The 10,771-nt window shown below is 42.2% G+C and overlaps 1 protein-coding gene across 7 annotated transcripts in view; it reads right to left on the reverse strand.

Annotated features, from left to right (window-relative positions):
- TCEANC2 (transcription elongation factor A N-terminal and central domain containing 2) overlaps window positions 1-10,771 on the reverse strand; it is a 45,882-nt gene that overhangs the window by 33,860 nt on the left and 1,251 nt on the right. The window contains exons 1-2 of one of the 7 annotated variants that reach the window (XM_055585803.1): window positions 10,504-10,680; window positions 9,530-9,668 (exon numbers count right to left, since the gene is read on the reverse strand). In XM_055585803.1, coding sequence (XP_055441778.1) covers window positions 9,530-9,668; window positions 10,504-10,649 — 285 coding nt within the window. In that variant the 5' untranslated portion in view covers window positions 10,650-10,680. Of the gene's footprint in view, window positions 1-9,529; window positions 9,728-10,275; window positions 10,430-10,457; window positions 10,681-10,771 lie in introns of those variants that run through there. The other 6 variants (XM_055585805.1, XM_055585806.1, XM_055585807.1 and 3 more) reach the window with 6 other exon arrangements.

Here is a 10,771-nt window from a genome sequence, read left to right on the forward strand (position 1 = left end):
CTGTTTATTCTTAAAGACATTAAAGAATCAACTACTATACAAAGACTTTCTTGCCTCTCTCCAACCACATTTAACCAAACTCCCATAGAATCTGCAAAGACATCAATTACTGCATACGTGCTTTCTGCAAATAGTTATCTACAAGGCTGTCTTCTCCACTAGACTATGAACAAGTTGAGGGCCAGAACAATTTCTTATTTCTCTATCTCCAATGCACAGTAGATATAAGAAGAAGAAGTGAAGTTGCTTAGTCGTGTCCAACTCTTTGTGACCCCATGGACTGTAGCCCACCAGGCTCCTCCATCCGTGGAATTTTCTAGGCAAGAGTACCGGAGTGGGTTGCCATTTCTTTTTCCAGGGGATCAGCAGATGTAACTGAACAGTTATTTCTGTTCAGAACTAAGAACTAAGTATAGTGGTCTTCAGATCTGAAATATTAGACCAAAAATAGAGAAATATAGCAATTAGTTTCAGAGAAGAATTCCACATACTTACAAAGAATGTTTCTCTATTTCTGTCCAAATATGAGCCCCAAAATAGATACTGCAAGTTCTTATCTGAAATATTTAGAGGAAAAAAAGGGAAGTGGACATGAAATATCAATGGGAAAGCTACTATGAGTAGTGGAATGGTTACTGCCAGAAAGAAAAGGTGCTTCCAAAATCCCATTTGGTCCTATAGTTGTGGATGGCTGAAATACAAGGTTTGATAAAACCAATGAGGGAAAATGCTTCGCTCATAAGCAATAACATGGGCATCATTCCACTGGTGGGGGCAGGGACAATATTAGCTAGTCAATCCTATAAGGGGAGTGAAGGCTTACAGAGCATTCTTAAGTGCAGAACCTAAAATAACAGGCATATTTCAGACTCTTTCAATTTAAAAAATCTCCTATTGCAACCAACAGAAGAAATCACTTTCCCTTAGGGAGTAAGAAGAGATTAACCAAATTAACCTTTACTATTCAAATGAACACCACATGAGCTCTATTGAGTAGCACTTTCATTGACTGTGATAAGGCTATGGCAAAATTACTTCTAATATGCTGATAACAGAAGTACAATGGTCCTAATATCCCAAGATTTTTATACCTCCTTTGCTGGCATTCAGAAACCTCCAGTTTTTTTTAGTTCTCCCTATAGGAGGCAGACTGTGGAACCAGATTGTCTAGTTCAAATCCCAGCTCTACCACTGAGAGCTTCATGAACTTTGGACAAGCTACTTAATCTCTCTGTGCCTTAGATTTTTTTCATCTGTAAAATATAAATGATAAAAGCATCCATTTCACAGTGCTATTATTAGAATTTAGAGTTATTATGTGTAAAGCACTTAGCACAACGCCTGGCCCATAGAAACAGGCTCAATAAATGTAAGCCGTAATCATTGCTCTTATCATCACCATCACCACCATCATTCTCAGCTCTAGGTTTACTACACAAGCCTCTTTTTTTTCCATATAAGAAAAGAGAGAACTACTTATTAGTTTTTATTTTGTGCCAGGCACAATGCTTAGCCCTTTCAACATGCATTTATTTATTTAGCCCTCATAACAACCCTGAAGGTGAGATACTATTTCTGATGTTACTGATAAGGAAATTGAGGCTTGAACATCCAGCAAGTTCTTAGCATTAAAACATAATGGTGGTGTGTGGGAAGTCACTTGGAAAAACGTGGATCTAGCTAACTCTCTAGAATTCAAATTTAACTTGTTTTTAATTTGTACTGTGCACACAGGAAAGTAACCATGCGTGCATGCATAAAGGAAAGGAAATAGTAGGTACAACTTATTGAATGGCTAGATGTCACTAACTTCCCTCTACCTAGCCAAATCTTTCCCTCTATTTAAGGTACTCTAACCCCTAAAAGAGACACTGAGCTCTCTCCTCTCTTAACTCTTGACCCTTATTGTCTAAACAACAATTTTGTAATGGATCATATATGATTTTGTATCATTACTTATTAATTTCTTATGCTGTCCTAAGAAGAAGTCCCATAAAGGCTTATACTTTTATCTTAAATTTTTCTTATGTTCTTTACAGTACCTAGCATAGAACTGAGTATAAAGCTGTTTCACAATAGCATTTGTGGAGGAGCTTACTGTCCAGACCCAGCAAGAACATCCCCAAATAATAATGATTATTGTTTACTCAATAAATCTTTACATACAATGTGGCAGACCCTGTGTTAGGCCTTTGAGCAGAATCAGAACACAGTAAGATACTGCAGTCCCAGTCCTAATAGCTCATGATAGACTGGGGAAACTACAGGTAATCAGGCAATTGCAATACAGTAAGGTAAGTGCTAAAACAGATATTTGAACCAAGTGTAAGAGAACATCAAAGAGGGAAAGATTAACTCCCCAGAAAGCATTTCAGCATTCACTTTTTTAACAAGTATTTACTAACCACTTAATATGTGCCGAACACTGTCTTAGGTCCAAGGGTAGAGAGGTAAATAAAACGTCCAAGGTCCCTGTATTTATGAAGTTTATAATCTAAGATTCACTTGAGTGGGTTGACAAATGAGTAGCAATTCACTCTGTAAAAGATGCAGGAAAGGGGATCAGCATCAAGTCAAAGCCCTGAAGACATGAAAGAAAGGAACTTAGAAAAAGAAGAGCAAGAAGTGAGGCATGGCTGGAATGCATTCCTGTTAAAGGGGAGCTATAAGAGATAAGGTGAGATGGCACCTCAGACAGAACAGATGGCACCTCAGACAGAACAGAAGAGAAAGGGTTTCATATGCCAAGTCCAGGCGTTTAAAGTTTTAGCTCATTTGGTCATTCAGAAAAATGCACCATGGCCTTCTATATGCCAAGTCCCATGACAGCTTTTGGGGCCACAAAAACATTAAGACAGTCTTTCCAGATGCAGAGAGTATACCAGGACACACGCATGGAAAGGAACACGTTTCCATCACAATACTGTAAAGTAATTATCCTCCAATTAAAAAAGAAAAACACCTTTTACATAGCACAAGTACAAGAAGTGCGCTAATGGGGCATGTTAAGAAAAGGGATAGCTTAGAGAAGGGAGTTGTTATATTGGCTCTGTATTTGAGGGACAGAGGGTTGTGGGACAGAGGGTGGCAAGGAAAGACCTTATAACAGAGGAGACTCTTTACTAGGGCACGGGGACAAAGGATTTCATAAAGTAGCTGATAACAACAAACACTTACATAGTACTTAGTACTAACCAGGTACTGCTCCAAGCACTTTACATATATTGACTCATTCAAACTTTACAACGAGCTTATTAAGTAGATGGGGCTTCCCTGATAGCTCAGTTGGTAAAGAATCCACCTGCAATGCAGGAGACCCGGGTTGATTCCTGGGTCGGGAAACTCCACTGGAGATGGGATAGGCTACCCACTCCAGTATCCCTGGGCTTCTCTTGTGGTTCAGCTGGTAAAGAATCTGCCTGCAATGCGGGAGACCTGGGTTTGATTCCTGGGTTGGAAAGATTCCTTGGAGAAGGGAAAGGCTATGGACTCGGGTATTCTGACCTGGAGAATTCCAAGGACTGGATATTCCAAGGACTGTCATGAGGTCGCAAAGAGTCAGACACAACTGAGCAACTTTCACTTCAGTTCAGTCGCATCAACTCTTTGTGAGCCCATGGACTGCAGCACGCCAGGCTTCCCTGTCCACCACCAACTGCCGGAGCTTACTCAAACTCACGTCCATCGAGCCAGTGATGCCATCCAGCCATCTCATCTTCTCTCATCCCCTTCTCCTCCTGCCTTCAATCTTTCCCAGCATCAAGGTCTTTTCAAATGAGTCAGCTCTTCGCATAAGGTGGCCAAAGTATTGGAGTTTCAGCTTCAGCATCAGTCCTTCCAATGAATATTCAGGACTGATTTCCTCTAGGATGGACTGGTTGGATCTCTTTGCAGTCCAAGGGACTCTCAAGAGTCTTCCCCAACACCACAGTTCAAAAGCATCAATTCTTCTGCACTCAGCTTTCACAGTCCAACTCTCACATCCATACACGACCACTGGAAAAACCATAGCCTTGACTAGACAGACCTTAGTGGACAAAGTAATGTCTCTGCCTTTGAATATGCTATATTTTGAATATGAATTCCTCAGACAACCATTTTGCCTTTTTGCATTTCTTTTTCTTGGGGATGGTCTCAATCCCTGCCTCCTGTACAATGTCACGAACCTCCGTCCATAGTTCTTCAGGCAATCTATCAGAATCTAATCCCTTGAATCTATTTGTCACTTCCACTGTATAATCCTAAGGGATTTGATTTACATCATACCTGAATGATCTCGTGGTTTTCCCTATTTTCTTGGTCATAACTTTTGTTCCAAGGAGTAAGCGTCTTTTAATTTCATGCCTGCAATCACCATCTGCAGTGATTTTGAAGCCCCCCAAAATAAAGTCTGACACTGTTTCCACTGTTTCCCCATCTATTTCCCATGAAGTGATGGGACCGGATGCCATGATCTTCCTTTTCTGAATGTTGAGCTTTAAGCCAACTTTTTCACTCTCCTCTTTCACCTTCATCAAGAGGCTTTTAGTTCCTCTTCACTTTCTGCCATAAGGGTGGTGTCATCTGCAAATCTGAGGTTACTGATATTTCTCCCAGTAATCGTGATTCCGGCTTGTGCTTCTTCCAGCCCAGCGTTTCTCATGATGTACTCTGCATATAAGTTAAATAAGCAGGGTGACAATATACAGCCTTGACGTACTCCTTTTCCTATTTGGAACCAGTCTGTTGTTCCATGTCCAGTTCTAACTGTTGCTTCCTGACTTGCATATAGGTTTCTCAAGAGCCAGGTCAGGTGGTCTGGTATTCCCATCTCTTTCAGAATTTTCCAGTTTATTGTGATCCACACAAAGGCTTTGGCATAGTCAATAAATCAGAAACAGATGTTTTTCTGGAACTCTCTTGCTTTTTCCATGATCCAGCGGATGTTGGCAATTTGATCTCTGGTTCCTCTGCCTTTTCTAAAACGAACTTGAACATCTGGAAGTTCACAGTTCATGTATTACTGAAGATCTCTAGTCTTTCCCATTCTATTGTTTTCCTCTATTTCTTTGCACTGATCACTGAGGAAGGCTTTTTGTCTCTCCTTGCTATTCTTTGGGACTCTGCATTCAAATGGGTATATCTTTCCTTTTCTCCTTTGCCTTTCGCTTCTTTTCTCAGCTATTTGTAAGGGTTCCTCAGACAACCATTTTGCCTTTTTGCATTTCTTTTTCTTGGGGATGGTCTTGATCCCTGCCTCCTGTACAATGTCACGAACCTCCGTCCATAGTTCTTCAGGCAATCTATCAGAATCTAATCCCTTGAATCTATTTGTTACTTCCACTGTATAATCCTAAGGGATTTGATTTAGGTCATACCTGAATGGTCTAGTGGTTTTCCCTATTTTCTTCAATTTAAGTCTAAATTTGGCAATAAGGAGTTCATGATCTGAGCCACAGTCAGCTCCAGGTCTTGTTTTTGCTGACTGTATAGAGCTTCTCCATCTTTGGCTGCAAAGAATATAATCAGTCTGATTTTGGTATTGACCATCTGGTGATGTCCATGTGTAGAGTCTTCTCTTGTGTTGTTGGAAGAGGGTATTTGCTATAACCAGTGCATTCTCTTGGCAAAACTCTGTTAGCCTGTGCCCTGCTTCATTTTGTACTCCAAGGCCAAATTTGCCTGTTACTCCAGGTATCTCCTGACTTACTACTTGTGCATTCCATTCCCCTATGATGAAAAGGACATCTTTTTTGGGTGTTAATTCTAGAAGGTCTTGTAGGTCTTCACAGAACCATTCAATTTCAGCTTCTTAGGCATTACTGGTTGGGGCACAGACTTGGATTACTGTGATATTGAATGGTTTGCCTTGGAAACAAACAGAGATCATTCTGTCATTTTTGAGTTTGCATCCGAGTACTGCACTTCAGACTGTTTTGTTGACTATTATGGCTACTCCATTTCTTCTAAGGGATTCTTGCCCACAGTAGTAGATATAATGGTCATCTGAGTTAAATTCACCCATCCCAGTCCATTTTAGTTCGCTGATTCCTAAAATGTTGATGTTCACTCTTGCCATCTCCTATTTGACCCACTTGCAATTTGCCTTGATTCATGGACCTAACATTCCAGGTTCCTAGGCAATATTGCTCTTTACAGCATCGGACTTTACTTCCATCACCAGTTACATTCACAACTGGGTGGTGTTTTTGGTTTGGCTCCATCTCTCCATTCTTTCTGGAGTTATTTCTCCACTGATCTCCAGAAGCATATTGGGCACCTACAGTCCTGGAGAGTTCATCTCTTAGTGTCCTATCTTTCTGCCTTTTCATACTGTTCATGGGGTTCTCAAGGCAAGAATACTGAAGTGGTTTGCCATTCCCTCCTCTAGTGGACCACATTTTGTCAGAACTCTCCACCATGAGCTGTCCATCTTGGGTGGCCCTACACGGCATGACTCATAGTTTCACTGAGTTAGACAAGGCTGTGGTCCATGTGATCAGATTGGTTAGTCTTCTGTGAAATTGATTTTCATTCTGTCTGCCCTCTGATGGAGAAGGATAAGAGACTTATTTTAGGTTATTATAAAATAATGGCTAGACAGTATATCCTGTGCTATACAGTATATCCTAGTTGCTTATCTATTTATTTGGGCTTCCCTGGTGGCTCAGCTGGTAAAGAATCCGCCTGAAATGCAGGTAACCTGGGTTCAATCCCTGGGTTGGGAAGATGCCCTGGAAAAGGGAATGGCTACTCACTCCAGTATTCTGGCCTGGAGAATTCCATATAGATTATTATAAAATAAAATAATGACTTTCACTTCACACTTCATTTATTAAATAGATATTATTATTAATCCCATTTTACAGATAAGGAAAGACACAAAGAGATTAACTTGCCCAAGGTCACACAGGTAGTTTAAGTGGCAGAGCTGGAATTTTAACACAGGCATTTTGGCTCCAGAGTCTGTGTTAATTACCACACCATACTGCCTCTAAGACAAGAGAAAAAAGCCATTCAAGGAAAACAGAACAGCATGTGCAAAGGTGTAGAGGTATGAAAGAACATATCTTTGAGAAATTGTGAGTGGCTGACACTGTATGGAAGGTAAATAAGAAGAACAGCAGGGCAGGCAGGTACCAGGTCACAGACGGCCTTTGGTGTCATGTAAAGAAATGTCTTTATCGAAAGGTAGTTTAAAAGCACTGAGGGAAGGGTTTCCTTTGGCAAGGAGGTGACCTGAGTAGATTTTTTTTTTTTAAGCTTTATTTCTCTGACTTAAGTGTGGAGGTTGGAATGATAGGGGATGCCAAAGTCAGGGAGACAAAGTTAACAGACCACAGAACTGCTCTAAATTCAAAAAGATTTTGAAATTTAAAGAGAGAGATGTAAGGGCAGAAAGGATTTTTAGGAGAGAAAATTGAAAATTGGATATAAATAAAAAGAATGAAGGGTGGTTTCTAAATTTCTAGTCCCAGTTACTTGGCATATGGATAAAATTAATACGGGAGGTTTGGAAGAAAAGCCATTGCACTGAAGGAGAATGTTACTTCATATGTCTATTGTTTATTCTGACTCCACAATCTTCACATGACATATTCTCATCATCACACACAGTGATTCTCAACTGGGGCCCACCTGGGGACACCAAGGGCAGAAGGCACAGGTGAAGGTATATTAGAATCTGAGTGTTTGTATGTTGAGTGTACATGTAGGTCAATTACTACTATCCCTTTTTTTCTTCCAGACAGTCTGATACCACAGTCCTGCCCACCACTGTCTCTGACAATTATATACAGTAGTGACTATATACAATATACAGTCTACAATTATTCGTGGATAGTCTGACAAAACAGTTGAAACACTTGAATGTGTTCTGCTGCTGCTGCTGCTAAGTCGCTTCAGTCGTGTCTGACTCTGTGCGACCCCATAGACAGCAGCCCACCAGGCTCCCCCATCCCTGGGATTCTCCAGGCAAGAACACTGGAGTGGGTTGTCATTTCCTTCTCCAATGCAGGAAAGTGAAAAGTGAAAGTGAAGTCGCTCAGTCGTGTCTGACCCTCAGCGACCCCATGGACTGCAGCCTTCCAGGCTCCTCCGTCCATGGGATTTTCCCAGGCAAGAGTACTGGAGTGGGGTGCCACTGTCTTCTCCGAAATGTGTTCTAGGAATTCATAAAACTTCAAAACTAGGGGAGATTTTTAAAGATCATCTTGAGCTTAGTAGGTCTCAACTAAGGGCTACTTGTAAATACGTGAGGGCATTTTCGGTCATCACAATGGGAGGCGCTATTGGCATTTAGTGTCTGAGGGCCTGAGATGCTCAACTTTGTAAAACTCACAGGACAGTTTCAAATGATGAAGAACTGTCTTGCCCAAAAGGACAACAGTGTTCGTTTGAAGAAACTCTGACATAGGTCAACCACATTTCCTAGATAAGGACAAAGTGAGATCCCAGTTTAGAAAATGACTTGCTAAAGATCACCCAGCTGCACAGGAGGGCCTAGTACCCAGGGTTTTTGTTTACACTTCCCTATAATTCTTTCTCATCTGGGTCTGGTAAACCTGTGGTATATCTAAAAGTCCAATGGAGTACTTAAGTCAAGTACTCAGAAGGCCCCCCACACCATCACAGTCTTTGTAAATTTTTCTCTAGCCCCTGATCCCACTCTCTTCAGAAACCTAGGCCAGAGGTGCAAGTTTGGCAGTCATCAGCATGGCAAGCCTTAAGATGAATAAGATTACCCTGCCCAAATACATAAAATGTGACAAAGCTCTGTAGAGCACAAACATTAGCAGTCTAATGGAGAAAAGAGGAAGCAATAAAGGAAATCAGAAAGTAAAAGTCCGTAATGTAGAAAGAGAGGTTCAAGATGACAAAGGAACTAATTGCAAGCACTTTTCTGCTTGTTTTTAGTGAAGTAACTTGTTGTTGTTCAGTCGCTAAGCTGTGTCCAACTCTTTGCGACCCCATGAACTGCAGCACTCCAGGCTCCCCTGTCCTTCACTATTAAGTGAAGCAATAATTACCATTAATTGGGTTCTTACATTCATTGATTCACTGTTGGTTGTCTATACTGTATTCATGATGCCTTGCCTCTTCCTTGCCAACATAAGTCAGACAGTTTGAGGCTGCAAAGAGTCCAGTTTAACAGTCTCTTTTTCAGTCTCAGCTGTAGCTATGAAGGCCACGTGATACAGTTCCAGTCAATATGACATGAGGGGTGGTATCATCATCCAATCTTATTGAGCTTGTACAGGGTACACAAATCATATTTGGTACTTGAACATTCCATTTAATACACAAGAACATCTTGCAGAAGAAGAATAATTTAAGAGGATATATCCTACCAGTTAGTGAAACATACCACAAAGCTAAAGTAATTAGAAGGGTGTAACAAAGGTCCAGAAATTGATAAATAGTGCATGGGGGAAACAAATTTGGAGCAGTCAGGAACACGGTGGGGAGGAAGCACATAGGTCTTCCATAGTAGAACTCCTTCAGACCTCCTTGCCATCCCAGTCATCTCCACTCCCGGATCCCCTCTCACCTTCAGGGATTCAATGGTGGCCTGCTTGTAAATCTTTCCTCCAGGATCTTTCTTCTGAGGACTATTCTGGATTCTGGGTGTTCGAATGACGAATTTATCCATTCCTAGGGGACTCCAACTACCTTCACGTGCTCGTGTTCTGCTCAACAAAGAGGGCAGGTTCTAAAAGGTCATCAGAACTTCAGTGATGTGTACTCCCTAAAGCGACATAATTCGGTTTTACATACTCTGGAAGCATTCTTGAATTATTAGGACTCTTGGGTGGAATTTAAAATAAGATATCCTCTTAAAAATGAAACATCTTCCTAGAACTGAAAATTGTATACAATGATCAGTCTACTTCCTGAATTAAGAGGTACCTAGTGCACACTCAGTAAAGAATCTGCCTGCAGTGCAGGAGACCTGGGTTCGATCCCTGGGCTGGGAAAAATCCCCTGGAGAAGGAAATGACAACCCACTCCAGTATCATTGCCTGAAAAAACTCATGGACAAAGGAGCTTGGTGAGCTGCTGTCCATGGGGTTGCTAAGAGTCGGGCACGACTGAGCGACTAACACTTAACTTAGTGCACACTGTAAAAAGGCTACCAGTAGAGGGCCAGGCGTTGAACCTGGTGACTTCTAACGCCTCTTCCATTTTAGGTTGCCTTGTGGTAGGGTTAGCTTTCCCCCAGGTTCAGTGAAGTTCTCAACTACCCTACCATAGCCACAACCCCAAGGGTTCCCCTTGTAACCAATATTCAACAACCTCCTCCAGATCTCAGCAGGGTCCTCACAACAACCAGTCATCTCCAGGAAATGCTCCACGGTCAAAGGACCCTAAAGACTGTCCTGCTCTAATCCCACAGCAACGGGAAACACCACCTTCCTCTGCCTTCAGCACTCAGGAGCCCAGGAAGGGGAAGACTAACGATGGCACGTGAGACCCACCAGGAAAAGCAGCCCTGCCAAGCAGCTGGGCCTCTCCGGCACGCACCCTCTGAGGGCCCAAGCCTGGGCCTTAGCGGGTCGTAACACCTTTTTCAGGGTTGGCAGTTTCTCGGTAAAAGCTCCGCCAGGAAGCTGAAGTCCAAGGCCAACCAGCGGAGGTTGGGCGGGGGGGCGGGATGAACCAAACCACATTGCCCAGAATACACCGCGAACGGGCAGGCTCGGGAGCGCCTAGGGCAGATGGTAGTTCCCCGAGACCAAGTTCCCCAACCACCGTGCGCCTCCCGCTTGAAGAGAACTACATGCCCCAGCAT

The sequence above is a fragment of the Bubalus kerabau genome, chromosome 6 (genome assembly GCF_029407905.1).
Source record: "Bubalus kerabau isolate K-KA32 ecotype Philippines breed swamp buffalo chromosome 6, PCC_UOA_SB_1v2, whole genome shotgun sequence".
Classification (NCBI taxonomy): domain Eukaryota; kingdom Metazoa; phylum Chordata; class Mammalia; order Artiodactyla; family Bovidae; genus Bubalus; species Bubalus kerabau.